The 16,472-nt window shown below is 69.1% G+C and overlaps 2 protein-coding genes across 6 annotated transcripts; one reads left to right on the top strand and one right to left on the bottom strand.

Moving 5' to 3' along the window:
* Positions 1-1,530: 1,530 nt before the first annotated feature.
* ANKRD13B (ankyrin repeat domain 13B) lies at positions 1,531-9,410 on the top strand. Its single transcript, XM_037373124.1, is given in 16 exon segments — positions 1,531-1,572; positions 1,575-1,661; positions 5,051-5,186; positions 5,393-5,517; positions 5,603-5,648; positions 5,898-6,041; positions 6,176-6,365; positions 6,483-6,549; positions 6,650-6,748; positions 6,751-6,867; positions 6,942-7,072; positions 7,180-7,337; positions 7,419-7,571; positions 7,664-7,824; positions 8,062-8,142; positions 8,231-9,410. Coding segments are annotated over 16 exon segments (1,947 nt in total). The 5' UTR covers positions 1,531-1,548; the 3' UTR covers positions 8,459-9,410.
* Positions 9,411-9,485: 75 nt separating this feature from the next.
* Positions 9,486-16,106, bottom strand: CORO6 (coronin 6). 5 transcript variants are annotated; one of them, XM_037373176.1, is made up of 12 exons: positions 16,069-16,106; positions 13,563-13,762; positions 12,816-12,938; positions 12,240-12,369; positions 11,976-12,157; positions 11,727-11,846; positions 11,386-11,505; positions 10,901-11,005; positions 10,670-10,815; positions 10,541-10,598; positions 10,226-10,456; positions 9,486-10,115 (listed from the first exon to the last, which is right to left on the bottom strand). In XM_037373176.1, exons 2-12 carry the CDS (start codon positions 13,758-13,760, stop codon positions 9,993-9,995), a joined length of 1,536 nt encoding a protein of 511 aa, XP_037229073.1. In that variant the 5' UTR covers positions 13,761-13,762; positions 16,069-16,106; the 3' UTR covers positions 9,486-9,992. The 5 variants fall into 5 exon arrangements, with proteins under 5 accessions (XP_037229073.1, XP_037229054.1, XP_037229042.1 ...); XM_037373157.1 differs by lacking the exon at positions 11,386-11,505 and having other exon boundaries at positions 9,486-10,112; XM_037373145.1 differs by lacking the exon at positions 11,727-11,846.
* Positions 16,107-16,472: the final 366 nt, after the last annotated feature.

Raw genomic sequence — 16,472 nt, 5'->3', positions numbered from 1 at the left:
GCGGCCGCGCCAGCACCCGGTCCCGGCACAGCCCGCTCCGGGTCGGGTCCCGGTCCCGGTCCCGGTCCTGGGCAGCCCCCCTCCCCGGTCTGGTTCCAGCCACGGGCACCCCCGCCCGGTCCTGTGCAACCTGGCCTGCTCCCGGGCATCCCCGGCCCTGCTTCTGCCCCTGCTCCCGGGCATCCCTTGGCCCTGACCCCATTCCCAGGCCTCGGTGCCCTCCTGATCCCATTGCCAGCCCAGGGCACTGTCCTGGTCCTGATCCCCGCCCGGGCACTGTTCATCCCCTGCTCCGGTGCTGGGCACCCCTCTGGTGCTGGTCCCAGCCTGGGTCCTGCACATCCCAGCCCCAGCCCTGGGCACTCATCTTGGATCCAGCCCCAGTCCCGTTCCCAGTGCCCACTCTGGCACTGGGCACCCCACTGCCAGGCACCCCCACCTTACCCCTATCCCGGGCACACCTTGGGGTGCTGTGTGGGCAGCCAGGGTTGGGCTGGGCGTCCCAGGACACCAGGGACCCCTGTCTGTCCCAGCAGTGCGGGCAGGTTGCTGCACTGGGGATGTGTGGGGGTGGGCCACAGCACCCCGGGCTGCTCAGCAGGGGAGTTTGGGGGTGCTGGGCACCACTGGGCTCTGTTCCCTGCTCTAGGGTCATATATGCCCTCGCAGCAGGGGGGAAAACCCAGCCATGGCCATGGGGACCCTGCAGGCAGCCACGGGGGTCAGACCCTCACGGCACAGCCCCCCCCCCCCGAGCAGGAGCCACCGCAGCAGGGTCGCATCCTGCCCCCCAGCACCACGGGCCAGGCCGCCGGGCCTGTGCAGCCAGTGACCTCACCGCTGGTTGCCGAGGTGATGGCGCATGACGTCATGGGGCATGCGGGGCTGGCGGGGAGGTGGGGGATGCTGTGCGGGGGGGGGGGGGGGGGGGGGGGCGACCACCGCCACCTTTGTCAGGGCTGAGCGGAGTGAGGAGGGGGCAGCGGCCCGGGGCGGGGGGGCGGCGGGTGGGGGGCCGCAGCGTGGCGCCGGCGGAGGCCCAGCCTCGCATTGTTCTCGGGCGGCAGCCGGAAAATGCGACGCCCGCCCGGGAGGAACGCGGGCGGAAAAGGAAACGGGGGCCTGGGGGGGCCCGAGCCTGCCGCCGCCCGGGGGGCTGGGGGCCCCCGTGCCCCCCTGCCTTCGCCCCTGCCCACCATGTGCCCGCCGGCCCATGGGGGGAGCGGAGGTCAGATGGGAAGGGGGAAATGGGGGGGGGGGGGGGGGGTGTTAGGGGGGCTGAGCGCCAGCAGGGTGACCCCTTGCAACGCCCACGCGGGGTGGGGGGCCACGGTGATGGGCTGAACGGTGCGTGAGGGGTGGGGGGGGCCGAGGAGGAGGAGGGAGGGGCGATGCGGGCAGGGTGACTACAAGTCCCATGAGGCCGGGCGGCGGGGGGCGCGGGGGGAGCACCGGGCGGGAGGTGCCGTGCCCGGCCCGCCCCGCGCCCCCCCGCCGCCCCGCCCCGCCCCGCCGCGCCCGCCGCGCCGACTCCAGCATGCACGGAGGATGCTCGCGTCTTGCTCAGGGCAGGAAGGGGCCGGCAGGGCAGGTACCCGCTGCACTACCTCGTCTGGCACAACCGCGCCCGCGACCTGGACCGGGAGCTCAGCGCCAAGCAGGTGGGGGGGGGCGGCGGGGTAGGGGGGGGAACCCCCGGGCACGGCCCGGTACGGCCCGGTTCGGCTCCGGGCTGATGCAATGCTGCCGGGCTGCAGCCGGGCTGAGGATGGAGATGAGGATGAGCGTGGGGATGGGGGCCCTCCTGCGTTGGCAGGGCTCGGGGGGGACGACGGGTGGCGTCGTCCCCCTGCACCCCCAGCCTGTGCCAGCGGCCCCCGGGGCCGGCACGGAGCGGTGGGTACCACCCGCAGGTCCCCTGCATCCCCTGCCGCACGCAGACCCAGCATCCCTCCCCACGTGCCCCCGGCTCCCTGCTAGGCCTCTAGCGGGTCCCTGGCACCCCGACTCGCACCCTGCTTCTTGGGGTGCTGCTAGCCCTGCTTCTCGGGGTGCAGCCCCCAGCTCCCCACCCTCAGACCGAGCCCCTCACGGGGGACACGCAGGGCTCTGGTGCTACCGGGATGCAGCCCCCCAGCCCCAAGGAGGCCAGGTGGCTTCCTCTCAGGGTAGGGGGACACACGGTGTCCCCCAACCCGGGACCCCCCAGCTGGCCGGTGATGGAGCAGGGCCGCAGGCGCATCCCCAGGCAGGTTCCCAGCCTCCCTCTCCCCGGTGGCATTGCAATTCAGGTAATTAAAACCCAGCCCCGAAGACGCAGGAAACCACAGGCGCTGGAGGGAGGCCGGTGGTGAGGTTGTGGTGAGCATCCCTGCTCCTCGGCCCAGCTCCGGGCACCCCAGGGTGCTGAGGGCCGTGCCGGATGGACCCCAGTGATGCACAAAACAGGGGGCCACCGTGCCGCGATGCTCCTGCCGGGATGCAGGCGATGGCTCCCGCCACACCCGCCTCCATTGTGGGGGCCAGCCGGGAGGCTGCGCCAGCATCACCCCCCACCCCATCACCAGCAGTTTTATTCCGTGGTAATTCGGGGTCATTTTTCCCAGGAGCCCGGCGCGACAGAGATCAAAGCTGGGTGCAGGCGGCTCAGCAGGCACGGGGAAATGCAGGGGCTGCGAGGGTGGCTCTGGCCCCACTCGCCTGCAGAGGGGTTTTCTAACCCCCCCAGCCCGGCCAGCAGTGGGGCTCTGCCATGGCCCCTCCTGCTGCCATTTGCAGGGTGAGAGCAGAGCCGGCCCTGTGTGCACCCCTGGGGTGCGTGGGGGGGCCCATGGGTGCTGTAGGCCAGGCACCAGGGCAGGTGGGGGTTTGGGGGAAGGAGGTGGGACCCAGCCCAGGCCGAGCCCCCCACCTCTGTCCGGGGTATCCAGGGACATGGCTTAGCCCTTCTCCCTGCCAGAGCACCCCCTGGGTAAGTGGGTTGGGGCTGGGTGTGATGCTGGGTGTCCCCCTGCCCAGGGGCTCTGCCCTCCCGCCACCCCAGGGACTGCACGGGGGCACTGGCACTGCATGCCCACCCCGCCAACGTGCGGGTGTTTGGGGTTGGGAAGTGCTGGGGCAGCTGGCAGTGTTGCTGCTCTCCATGTGCCCCATAAGGACACTGGGTAGGTCACCCCTGAATTGTCACCGTAAGCTGCCATCCACACTAGCCCCCACCCGGGGAGCGAGGGCCAGTGCGTCCCGTGGCAGGGACAGTGGGAGGACGCGGCAGGCAGGACACAGAGCCCCTTGTGCCAGGACACCCCCCACCACAGCCTGCCCCACCACGCGTGGCAGGGACCTGGGGCTGCACAGTGACAGCGGCACCCAGCACCCCCTCCCTCTGCCAACCCGTGTCCCCCGCAGCTACCCGGGAGCTGGCGCTGGGGTCCCCCACCCCGGGGACAGCCCTGGCAGAAGGGATGCACTGTGCCACATTCCCAACTGAACGCCATCCCTGTCCCTGTCCCCATCCTCGGTGGGTGTCACAGCCCCAGGACAGGCAGCGCTCCGAGATCCGTGCCGCAGCCCCCGTGCCGGAGCCGTGCCAGGGCCTGGGACCGAGCTCTTGCTGGTGAAAACTGGGTCACACCGTCTCCCCTGGGGCTGGCTCCAGGGCTGTGTCCCCGGAGCAGGGACCCTAGTCCTGCCTGGCACTGGGGCAGGGCTGAGGCTGGGGAGCCCTGCTGAGCCTGCGGCACCCGTCCCCCAGCTGGGGGGTGATTGGTTTAATTAGAGTCATTTCATTAGTGCAATTAAGAAGCAGCAGTCGTCTGGAGAGTGTTGGAGCAGCATGTTGGCTCCTGGGGAACTGGGGGGCTGTTTTGCTCTGTCAGTGGGGGCAGCCTGAGGGGTCCCCCTGCCTGGTGAGCCCCTGGGGATTGGGGGGGGTGGCGGCATGGGGATGCCCACAGCCTGGGCAGGGGTGGGACGTACCTGGGGCAGAGTGACTGCAGGACATGCCCAAGAGCACAGCAGGGACGTGCTGCAGGTGAGAGCCTGGGCACCCCAGAGCCCACCCCCCACACCTGCCCAGCCCTAGACACCTCTGGGGTGCCCAGTCTCAGCTGGCACCTCTGGGTCCTGCACCCCAGGTTTGTTCTCCCATGGGTGGCCTCCCCAAAGCCCATGCCTTGACTGGGGGTTCATCCCCACGGCCTCCTGCCCGTCAGCATCCAACTGCCCCTCTCCTGCCACAAGGCTGGGTGCTGGGGTCGTAGAGGCTGCCCCCGCCCCCTGCTCCATCACCCCAAGCCACGTCCCCAGCCCTGGGCACGGGGGCAATGCCGCACCCTAGGCGGGGAGCAGGACCCGTGGGTGCTCAGGGTGCCCACCGCTGCCGCTGGTGGGCGAGGGATTCCTTGGGGCTGGCAGGGTGCCAGGCTCCAGGCTTGGCACAAACAATCGCAGCCCCAGCGCGCAGCTCCCCAGGGCCCGGGGATCCTCCAAGCAGCCGCTCCGCTCACGCAGCCGCCCCCGGCTCAGGCAGGGGAACACGTGCGCCCGCCGCAGCCCACGTCGCCCGCCGTGCTCCCGGCACCGATGGAGGGGGGCTGCCGGCAGCTGCTGCCTGGCAACTGGGCAGCAGCCCCCCCGCAACCTCCTAATCCCAGAGGTGGGGGGCTTTTCCCGAGCTTGCAGCTGCATTAAGCCACGCAGAGCTCTGTGCCGGGGGCATCCGTGCCCCCCGCTGCGCTGCCATGCCCTGCTCCATGCCTGTGTGGTGGGTGCCGCCCAGCCTGGCCATGCCGAGCCGTGCTGGGTGCTGGCAGCCCTCGCTGCACTCTCCCTGCCCTCCCTATGGGTCTGGCAGCAGCTGTGGGGAGCAGGGAGAGCCTTTTGGGGTGCAACTCTTGGGGGAGCTCAGGGATGATCATGCTCTCTGAGATACCATCAAACGTCGGCCGCTTTCCCTGGCCACTCCGGCCGGGAGCTTCATGTCTGTGGGGGGGTGCTGGGAGCCAAGGTCCGGCCACCCCAGCTATCCCTGAGCCCCCCTCCCTCCTGGCAGGCTGACATTGAGCAGCTGGACCCCCGAGGACGCACACCCCTGCACCTGGCCACCACGCTGGGCCACCTCGAGTGTGCCAGGGTGCTGCTGAAGCATGGTGCCGATGTGGGCAAGGAGAACCGCAGTGGCTGGACAGGTGAGCTGGGGGGGCTCACTGCCTCCCTCCTCCATCAGCCTGCCCTGGCACAGGCACGGGCACGCTCATCCTGGTGCCACAGCTCCCCGAGGGACAGGTCACGCGGTGGTACATGCACGTGGCTCCTGTGCAGTGGCCAGCGGTGCCATGCCATGCCACACCGTGCTGTGCCACTCCCCTGGGCACGGCCCCTCTCTGCCCCGCAGTCCTGCAGGAGGCTGTGAGCACCCGTGACCTGGAGCTGGTGCAGCTGGTCCTGCGCTACCGTGACTACCAGAGAGCCATCAAGCGCCTGGCTGGGATCCCCATCCTGCTGGAGAAGCTGCGCAAGGTGACCTGCCTTCAGCGGGGGCCGCCAGGGCGGAGGGGGGGACACTGGCCACGGGCTCCTCCTGACCCTGCTGTGCTCTCCGCAGGCCCAGGACTTCTACGTGGAGATGAAGTGGGAGTTCACCAGCTGGGGTAAGCTTGGGGCAGAGCACGACTGGGGGGGAGTGGGAGTTTCCCAGCAGAGTCCCCCAGCCCCAGCATCCATCCCCCAGCCAGTGGACACCTACCCCCTTGCCCTTCGCCCCCCATGCTTGCAGACCACCTTGTCCCGCCAAGGCGTCGGGTTCCCAGATGCATCCCCGACCCAGTTCAGTGCTGCCAGCCCACTCGGGGGTGTAGGGTGGCCCCATCCCCAGCTGGGCTATCGCCATCTCTCCCCAGTGCCGCTGGTGTCCAAGATCTGCCCCAGTGACACCTACAAGGTGTGGAAAAGTGGCCAGAACCTGCGGGTGGACACCACGCTGCTGGGCTTTGACCATATGACCTGGCAGCGGGGCAACCGCAGCTTTGTCTTTCGGGGACAAGGTGAGCTGGCATCGGGGTCCCCCCCTGCCCTCCCTGGGGAGCACTGGCAGAGCCCCTTGGCACTGCAGTGGGGCTGGGTGACGTGGTGTGGGGACTGTGGTTGTCCCAGTGTACGTTGACCCATCTCCCTGCAGACACCAGCGCAGTGGTGATGGAGATCGACCACGACCGGCGGGTGGTTTACTCAGAGACGCTGGCCTTAGCCAGCCACGACCAGGAGGTGCTGCTGGCTGCTGTGCAGCCCACCGAGGAGCAGGTGATGGGGCGGTTGACGGCCCCCGTCGTCACCACCCAGCTTGACACTAAGAACATCGCCTTCGAGAGGTGGGCTGGGGGCGGCACCAAGCCCACCCCCAGGGCTGTGCAGCCCCCCGGGGTGCTGGCACCTTGGGCTGTCTGAATGAGACTGTCCGTTGGTCACGGTGCCCTGTGTCACCCCAGGAACAAGTCCGGGATCCTGGGCTGGAGGAGCGAGAAGACGGAAATGGTGAATGGGTACGAGGCCAAGGTGAGGGGCGAGGGGGTGGGCTGCCGGGGGTGGGGAGCTACGGCCTGTTGCGACGGGGCGGGGGGGGATCCACCTCTGCCATTCCCCACTCCTCGCCCAGGTCTACGGCGCGTCCAACGTGGAGCTGATCACGCGGACACGGACCGAGCACCTCTCGGACCAGCACAAGGGCAAGAGCAAAGGTGGAGCCGGCGCAGACCGGGTGGGCAGGGGGCTGCGCCGACCCTGGCCCTCACCCCCTCCTCTCCCGCAGGCAGTAAGACCCCTCTGCAGTCCTTCCTGGGCATTGCCGAGCAGCACGTGGGGCCCAACAACGGGGTGAGTGTCCCAGGGGTCTGGGGGGCAGCCCCGCAGTTGGACCGTACCCCTCAACCCGCCGGGCTGTCCTGCAGACGCTGATCACGCAGACCCTGAGCCACGCCAACCCCACTGCCATCACCCCCGAGGAGTACTTCAACCCCAACTTTGAGCTGGGCAACCGGGACATGGGGCGGCCCATGGAGCTCACCACCAAGACACAGAAGTGAGGGGGGAAGGAGCGTGTTGGGACCCCCTTGTCATCCCCCCGATCGCTGCAGAGCCCCCGGGAGGGCAGGCAGGGGTCCCCAGCCCAGCACCTGTCCCCGGCAGGTTCAAGGCAAAGCTATGGCTGTGCGAGGACCACCCGCTGTCCCTCTGCGAGCAAGTTGCCCCCATCATCGACCTCATGGCAATAAGCAATGCGCTCTTCGCCAAACTGCGGGACTTCATCACCCTGCGCCTCCCGCCCGGCTTCCCTGTCAAGATCGGTACGGGGGGGGGTCTTTGCTGCCAGCATGGGTGGCACAGCCAGCTTCCCTCCCTGCTTTTGGTTTTTCCCTTTCCCGCAGAAATCCCCATCTTCCATATTCTCAACGCCCGCATCACCTTTGGGAACCTCAACGGGTGCGACGAGCCCGTCAGCTCCCTGCGGCACAGCCCCAGCAGCGAGGCACCCTCGCCCAGCAGCGACTCCTCCAGCGTCAGCAGCTCCAGCTCCCTGAGTATGTGGGGTGGGGGGGACATGGCTGGTGGCAGGGGGGGTGACGGACACATAGGGGGGTGCCCAGCCATGCCGCCACCTGTCTCCCTGCAGCCTCGTGCCGGGTGTGTGAGATGGACCCGGCGCTGTTTGAGGTGCCGCGGGGGTACAGCGTGGTGGGCACCCACCAGGACGCCCTGCGGGAGGACGAGGATGACCTGCTGCAGTTTGCCATCCAGCAGAGCCTGCTGGAAGCGGGCAGCGAGTACGACCAGGTGGGTGCTGCCACCCCCCTGCCACCTCCTCCCTCCCTGGCTGGGGGACCCTGCTGCCCACCCTGTCCCCATGCTCACCCCAGGATGCTCACCCCACCTTGCCCTAACCCTGCATCCCGTGGTGGTGGGTTGGAGCTCATGCCAGGGGCCCAGGTTTTGTGGTGCTGGGGGATGGTCAGGTTTTGGGGTGCTAAGGGGTGGTCCCACCCTCCAAGCACCCCTCTGTCTGGGCCACAGGTGACCATTTGGGAAGCACTGACCAACAGCAAGCCGGGCACCCACCCCATGTCGCACGAGGGCCGCCGGGGAGACAGGTTGGTAAGGTCCAGCCAGCCCCCCTGGAGGAGCGGGAGCGGGTGCTGGCCTCACGGGGGACCCGCGCTGAGACCCTGCCACCCCCCGCCAGGACTCCCCAGCACACGGCAGCTCCCAGGCCCCCCGTTGCCCCAGCCCCAGGGGGCGGCAGGGGGCCCAGCGCCCTGTTCCCCAGCTATGCGGAGCAGCTACGGCTGGCCATGGCACTGTCGGCGCGGGAGCAGGAGGAAGCCGAGCGCCGGACGCGGCAGGAGGAGGAGGACTTGCAGCGGATCCTGCAGCTCTCACTAACGGACAAGTGACCCCGCGCCCCTGCTGAGCCCCCCCACCCCAATGGGGCTGGGGACACGGCCGGTGCCGTGTATGGAGACACGGAGGGGGACTGGGGTGGGGGGAGCCAGCCCAAGAACTGCGGAGGGCAAAGGGGGAGGGGGGTGCAGGATTTGGCCCTGGTGTGAGGGAAATCCTCCCCATAGCCGGGGTGGTGCTGGGGGGGGGGGGAGCACCCCACAGCAGGATAGGGTGCGGGTGGGTGACAGCCCTGCAGCTGGGGTGGCAGGGACCAGGGGGGACAACCCTATGGACTGTACCCCACCCCTGGGACAGTCCTAGCGCCCCCCCAACCGTCCTATGGGGTGCTGCTCAGCCCCTCGCCCCGGGAAGGCGGTGAGGGGCACATCCTGCCCCAGATGGGGGGGGCCTACTGGTCACAGGGGGCCCTGGGGTGCCTGGGAGCCCCCCGGGGCCATCCCAGCCCCCTCGGCCCCCCTGCCCAGGCGCTACCAAGTGCACTTACCCGGGAGCTGCTCTGCCTGCCAACGGGGGGGGGCTCAGCCCCATTGCACCCCACAGCCAGCGCGGGGCTGCACAGCCGCCCCCCACCCCAGCACGGGGGTCTGCTGGGGCAGCCAAGGGGGTGCTTGCAGAAGCCCACCCGGTGTCACCCCCACCTTAACTCCTGCTCGCAACCCCCTCCGCCCTGCTCCGATGCCCCCCCTCCTTGGCAGCACTGCACCCCCTTGTCCTGGGCGCTGACCCTGAGAGAAACCTTATGTCAAATGGTGCTAACCCCCGGCCCCCCCACCCTGGGCTGCTCCTCCTTTGCACACGGGGGGCTGGGGGCTGTGGGGGGGGCTGGGCTCGCTCCCCTGGGACTTTTCGTAGCTGGCGCCCCCCCCTCATGCACCCCTACAAGCGACATCTGGGCCAGGGCCGAGGGAGCCTGAGCCGCTCCAACTGCGGCCACCACCAATAAATGCTCTTTAACGTTTGTCTCTGCCTCTCTCCGCCTGTGCTGGGGCTGTGCGGGCAGCGGGGTGCAGGCAGGGGCCCCCCCCCGGCATGGCAGCCCCACGACCCCGGTACCTGCCACACGGCCATGGGCAGCTGCGCCCTTTATTAAAGGGGACCCAGGAGCAAAGAGCTGGTTGGGAGCACCCGCGGAGGGGGGCGATGGGGCAGGGGGAGGCATGGGGGGGGGGGGGGGGGGGGGGCTGATGGGGGGGGGTAGCACCGTACCCAAGCGCATCCTGCCTGGGGGGGTGGCCCAACAGCTCCCCCGTCCTGGGAGGATGCTGGTGTCCAGCTTGCAGGTCCCCAGGAGGGATGCTCAGCATCCTGCCCAGCAGGTGGGACCCCCTCGGGTGCTGCAGCAGGGTGCTGGTGTGCCAGGCCACCTCGGGAGGAGGATGCGACCGATGCCAGTGGTGATGGGGGGGTCAGGGTCCGACCCCCTCCCTGCAGCCTCGGCTCCTGGGCGAAGAACATGGCTCTGGGCTCCTGCCCTCTGCGGGGACTCGGCTTTAATCCCCGGGAGGGGCCGGGGCAGTCCTCGCCTGCCCGTGGCAGCCGCGCTAGTCCGTGCCGTTGGTGAACTGGCAGAGTTTGTTCTCCAGGTCGGAGATGCGCTTCTCCTGCGCTTGGACCGTCTCCTTCAGGGCACGGATCTCCTCCAGCACCTCCTCCAAGGCTGACTGCTGCAGGGGGGGAGACGCAGGGTCACCAGTGAGCCCCCTCCAGTCCCTCCAACAGCACCCTGGGCAGGGGGACAGCCCCGCTGCAATGCCCCCGTCCCCAAGACACTCACAGAGAAGTCGGGATGGCAGGTGGAGTGGCTGCGGCGGGGGCCTGGGGGGGGCTTATTGTCCAGAATGTTCTTCTTGACCACCTTCAGCTCCCGGTTCTTGATGGGGACGTAGCCGTCACGCAGCGAGATGAGGATGGGCTCCGCATCCTTCCCCGACAGCCACTCATCCGCCTCCAGGGCCGGTTCGGGGCCCGGCGTGTCAGGGTACAGGTCATCCTGGAAGAGGTCTGACTGCGGGGGCAAGGGAGACCACGGTGAGAGGGAGTGTGTCCCCCCAGGACCCCCCTCATCTCCCCAAGACACCCCCGGGCTCACCTTGCGCGGCACCGTCATGACGATGGGCTCGCACTTGCGCTCGTGCAGCTTGAAGAACCTGCATGGGATGGAGGCAGTCAGGCTCTGGCTGCCCCCCCCAGACCCCCAGACCCCCCCCCAAACTCCCACCTGGCAATTTCACACTTGCTAACGTCCAGCCCACGCTTGGGCATGAAGCCCATGCCCCGCTGCGGCTCCTTGCTGCTGTAGGTGTTCAGGTAGTGCACATAGGGTGCCTCGTCCGTGATCTCAAAGTATCGGATGCTGCTGTCACCCTGTGGGTGTGGAGATGGGTGTCAGCCCGCCCTGGCCACCCCCAGGGACAGGGTGGCACAGGGGGGTGCACCCCAGGGGTGTTACCTTCCCACAGAGGTAGACGATGCTGGAGTCGGGGTCGTAGAAGGGCAGCAGGACCCCATTGCTCGTGTCCATCTCCTGCAGGGCGATGGGCTCCTCGAAGTTGTTCTGTGGGGATGGAGCAGCGGGGGGGGGGGGGAGTTAGTGGTGGCCCCGAAACCCCCACCCCAGTTAGTCACACACGTTAGCCACGGCACACTGTGGGGACGGGACTCACTCCCCCCCCCAGGATACACAATCCCCCCCCGGCACCCCCTGTCCCACTCCTGCTTACCTGCACCATCAGGTGCTCCCCAGCCTGGCTGGCCCCCCCACCAGTGCTCCCCGCTCCCCCCAGCACCCTCCCCATGCCCAGCACAGCACAGCACACTTGGGAACTTGGCATCTTTGGGGGAGGGGGGATGCAGCTGCACCCCATCCCTGGGCAGGGGGGGCAGAGGGGCGGGGGGGCCAAGTTCCCGGGGCAGCACTCCATGCGGCCTCGTTACCGGGTCCCACAAGCCCAGCTCCCGCTGGCTCATCCTGGTAAAGCCCGTGGTAAAGATGAGTCCTTCCCGTGTGAAGATGGCCCGCACGGGCCTCAACCCTTCGTGGGGGGCAAACCTCTCCTGGGGGAGGGGGAGAGAGTCAGCACGGGGCATGGGAAAGGGGGAAAATGGGGGGGTCCGGGTCCGTCCCCCAAAACAGCCGCTGAGTCCTGCTCCTGGGGAGCGCACGAGGCTCCTGGGGTGCGTGTGCTGCCGGAGAGCGTTCCCGGCATCCCTGGCTCGGCTGAGCTCCGCGGGGTCCCCGGGGCGGCACTGGCTGGGTGGGAGCTGCTGTCTCGTACCAGGTCCCAGAGGCCCAGCTGCCGCTCGCTCATCTTGCTGAAGCCGGTGGTGAAGATCTTGCCATCGGCCACGAAGATGGCGCGGATGGGGCGGGCGCCGTCGTGCGGTTTGGCTTTCTCCTGCGCCGGCCGTTAGCGGGTTAAAACCAAACACAGAGACGCGCGGGTGCGGGAGGTTAGTAGGGTCAGGAGGCATTCGGGGGGGACCCCGCGGTGGGACGGTGGGGGGGACATGGTGGAGGCACTCACCGCCACGACCTGCTGCTTGCGGGGGTCGATGATGCGGACTTTCTTGTCCTTGCAGGTGGTGACGAGGAGGCTGCCATTGCGGTTCCAGCCCACGTTGTAGATGAGGTCGGTGTGTATGTCGTCCAGTGCCAGCAGCATCTCCCCCGTGCCCACGTTCCAGAGGATCACCAGGTTGTCACAGCCTGCGGAGGACCGATGGAGTAGACACCATCACCCCACATGGATACCCCTGTCCCCCGGGAGGGTGACCCGGGACCCCCTTACCTGCGCTAAGCAGGACGTTGCGGGCGGTGGGGTGCCATGAGATGATGCTCACCCGCTTGGAGTGTCCCTCCAGTGTCACCACCGGCTCCGTGATGTTACGCATGGGGACATAGTCAGGGATCTGCCACACCTGGGGGGAGGATGGGGAGCAGGGCGTGGGGTGGGGGGGATCACCCCATGTGTGAGCGCTAAGCGGCTGAGGGCCTCAGAGCCAATTAACCTCATCTTTAATCCCAGCTCAGGCTGCGGGGAGGGTGGCGAGGGGATGGTGGCGGCAGCACCTCTGTCCTGGGGTGTATCCCCAACACTCGGGGTGCTGGTGGGCACACGGAGGAGGGCACGGCTGGGGTGCAGCCCCCAGCCCCCAGCTATTCCTGGGTGCTGAGTCGCCGGGACGGGTATATTTAGCACAAACTGCTGCATCATGGAGAGAGCAGCCGCCGCCAGCGCAAACGAATGGCACTGGGGCTAAAAATAGGCCAGTGACACTTCGCAGGCAGCAAAGGGGGGGGAGAACGCTCCGCACCGCTCCCCAGCGCCCACTGCCCCCCTCCCTCCCGGGGTCCAGCCCCTCACCATGACTGTGGTGTCCTCCGAGGCGCTGGCAATGACGTTGTCGTTGTGGGGACACCAGTCGATGTCCAGCACAGGTGCCGTGTGCCCCGTCACCAGCGGGTGGTTCTTGTCCACCCGGCCTGTCTGCAATGCCGAGGTGCTGGGATGAGCCCCCAGCAGCTGGGGGGGACCCTGCCAGGTGTCCCCCAGGCCCCAGCCTGGCCATTGTGTGGAGATGTGGCACAAGTGCGGATGTGCAGGGGGTCCCGGTGGTGGCCAGAGCTTTGCACCCACCTTGAATGGGGAAACTGAGGCACGGAGTGGGAATGGGGCCCCGTAGGGACACAGAGGGAAATTATGTGCCTTGGGAGAGGTTGTTTTGTGTCCCCTCTGATGGCAAGGAGGGGCTGGGGACCCCCTCCCAGCCCCTTTGACAGGATGGGCAGGGCAGAGACCCACCCCACTGGGATGCTCCCTGGGCACCATGTGCCCCAGGGAATTTGGGCTGGGAAGAAAGCAGTCAGGGGCTTCCCACATCACCTCGGTGGCCCCTGGGATGTCACCCTTCACAGGTGCCGATGATCAAGCCAGGCTGTCCCTGCCCCGAGCCCCCACATGAGGATGGGGATGTTGGGACAAAGTTGGGGGGCTCTGGGGCCACAGCAGCCCCCCCCAAAAGCAGAGCCCCCCCCCAAAAGCAGAGCCCATCAGCATGTTCCCACACAATACATCCTCGGGGGGGAGGGTGGGCAGGCCCTGGCTGCTCACCTTGGCAAGGGGCAGGACGATGAAGGCCCCCCCGCCACCAGACTCCACGATGATGGCCACAAACTTGGGGTTGACCGCACAGAAGGAGCTGTCGCACGTCACCTTGGAGACTCGGATGTCCTCGTACATCTGGTCGGCCTTCACCGGCTGCCCGAAGACATGCCGGAACTTGCTCTGGCGCACCACGCGGCGGCTCATGGCTGGGGGGCGCAGGGTCAGGCCACGAACGCCCCCCAGCACAGCATGGAGGGGTTTCGACCCCTCAGGCCTCGTGCTCTGAGAGACCCCCTCCTACCCTGGGCACAGGGGTAAGCCTGGGGGGACAGAGACGGTGGGGGATGAGGGGGCAGGATGGTGCCAGACACAGTCCTGGCCCCGTGGTGGGGACCGGGGGCAGCCCTCGTGCAGGGGCGTGTGGGTGCTGCAAGCGCTGAGGACCGGCATCCTGCGGTCAGAGCCGCTTGACAGCTGGGCAGGGACATGGCCGTGCCATGATGCGCAGCTGTGCCGTGTCCTGCAGCCCTGCTGTGCCCTGTGGCTGTGCCGTGCCCTGCGGCCATGCCATGGTGCGCAGCTGTGCCGTGTCCTGCAGCCGTGCTGGGCCCTGCAGCCCTGCTGTGCCCTGCGGCCGTGCCGTGCCCTGTGGCTGTGCCGTGCCCCACAGCTGGCATTGGGGTTGGCACGTGAGCGGCTGCAATAGAGAAGTGGGGCTGAAGGGGGGTTTGGGGCAGGCACGGAGGTGCCATGCACCAGGTCACAGCTCGTCCCTTCGTGCCCCATCCTGCATCGGTGGCCTGAGGTCACCTGGCTGGACCCAGCACCCAGGACGGAGGCTGTGCCTCCAGCATTGCACACACACCCCGCAGGCCCCCAACCCACTTGCTTGGCACTGACCCTGGGGAGGGCTGGAGCTGGCCCAGCCACGCAGCCCCATGGGCACGCTGGGGTGCAGAGGAGCCCCCCAGGTGGTCCCCAGCCCTCAGCCACAGCTGGGCACACTGCCCACAACCACCCATCTCTGTCCCGAGCCTGCCCTGCTCCTGGGACCTGCCTGGGGGGCACTGAGCCCCTCAGCACCCCAAACCCCCCTGGCTGGCGCTCTGCAGGACCCACGAGCCACTGACCGCCCCAGGGACACCCTGTGCTCTGCTGGGGCCTCAGCCACGGCCAGGGGCTGTCCCCAGCCCCCAAGCACAGGCTTGCGGGGCCGGTGTGGGCACTGTTAGGGGCACATCGGCCCCTTCGCGTCCCGGCCGGTGGCTTTTGGCCAGGGGTCCCCATGGCCCTTGAGCATCATCCCCAGCCTGGCACAATGGGTGTGGGCTGGAGCGGGGCGCCAAGGGGGCCTGAACCCCTGCTGCCCAGCAGGGCTGGGTGCCGGCACCACTGCTGTCACCCCCCTGGCCCTGGGCACGGCTGGGGAGAGCAAGTGGGCTCCGTGGGGATGCCCTCCAGGTGTTTTGCAGCACCTCATCCATTGCCAGTGGGAGCAGAGCTGGGGGTGCAGTCTTGCAGGGGAAGGGGCGATGGCCTGGCCGGCTGGGCAGAGTGCATGCGGGGTGCAGGCAGGGTGCAGGCAGGGTGCGGGATGCAGGAAAGGTGCAGGCAGAGTTGAGCAGAGTGCTAGCAGTGTGTAGGGTGCAGGGTGGGCTGGGTAGGGTGCAGGTGGGGTGCAGAGTTGGACAGGGTACAGGCAGGACTGATGGGGTGCAGGTAGAGCTCTGGAGGGGTGCTAGACGGGCGCAGGCAGGGCTGAACGGGGCGCAGGCAGGGCTGAACGGGGTGCAGGCAGGGTACAGGCAGGGACCAGCACAGACCAGCACAGGGGACCTTGCAAGCAGGGTGCTAGAGGTCTGCAGGCAGGGTGCTAACAGGCTGCAGGCATGACAGCTGGATGGGGCGCAGGCATGATACAGGCAGGGTGCAGGTGAGGTCGGAGGGGTGCAGGCAGGGTTGAGGGGTGCTAGCAGCATGCAGGCAGGGTCAGGCAGGGTACAGGCAAGGTGCTAACAGCATGCAGGTGGGGTGCAGGCGGGGTACAGGCAGGGTGCTAGAAGCATGCAGGCAGGGTTGAGAGGTGCTAGCAGCGTGCAGGCAGGGTGCAGGCGGGGTACAGGTGGGGTCGGAGGGGTGCTAGCAGCACGCAGGCAGGGTGCTGGCAGGGTCGGAGGGGTGCTAGCAGGGGGCAGGCGGGGTGCTGGCAGCAGGCAGGCGGGGTCAGGCGGGGAACGGGCGTGATACAGGCAGGGCGCAGGCCAGATGCAGGGCAGGGTACGGGCCGGACAGCCCCGCTCCCCGCGCCCCGCTGCCCGGCCGTGCCATTACGTTGCCACAATTGAATCCGCAGCGGCTGCTCCGGAACGACCAGAGGTCACTTTCCAAATATAGCCGCCTCCTGCGGGCGGCGGGCCGGGGCCGGGGGCTGGGGACCCCCCGCCCGCCGCCCCCCCCCGCCCCCGCCCCGGCCCCGGCCCCGGCCCCGGGCCGCCCGCGCTCCCGCTCCCACCTGCGCTCCGCGGTGCTGCGCGCCCGGCGCTGCGCTGCGCCCCGCTCGGCTCCGCCCGGCTCGGCCCGGCCCCGCTGCGCTCCCCGCCGCCCGGCCCGGCTCGGCCCGGCCCGGCCCGGCCCCGCTCGGCTCCGCTCCGCCCGGCGCGGCTGGGCTCGGCACCGCGCAGCGCCGCTGCCGCAGAGAACAGCTGAGCCGAGCCGGGCGCCGGGGCCGGCACAGCCCCCCCGCGGCGGGCACCGGGAGAAGGGGGGGCCCGGCCCGGCCCCGCCTGCCCCCGCACCCTGCCCGGCCCCCCGGCCCGGCCCCCGCCCCCGGCGCTGCCCGCAGGGATGGGGTCGGCGCTGGCAGGGCCCTGGCTCCCTCCCCGTAAGCGGGGGGTCGAGGCTGCCGGCAGCCCCCCT

Source organism: Falco rusticolus, chromosome 1 (genome assembly GCF_015220075.1).
Source record: "Falco rusticolus isolate bFalRus1 chromosome 1, bFalRus1.pri, whole genome shotgun sequence".
Taxonomy (NCBI): domain Eukaryota; kingdom Metazoa; phylum Chordata; class Aves; order Falconiformes; family Falconidae; genus Falco; species Falco rusticolus.
This window is presented reverse-complemented; position numbering and strand designations above follow the sequence as displayed.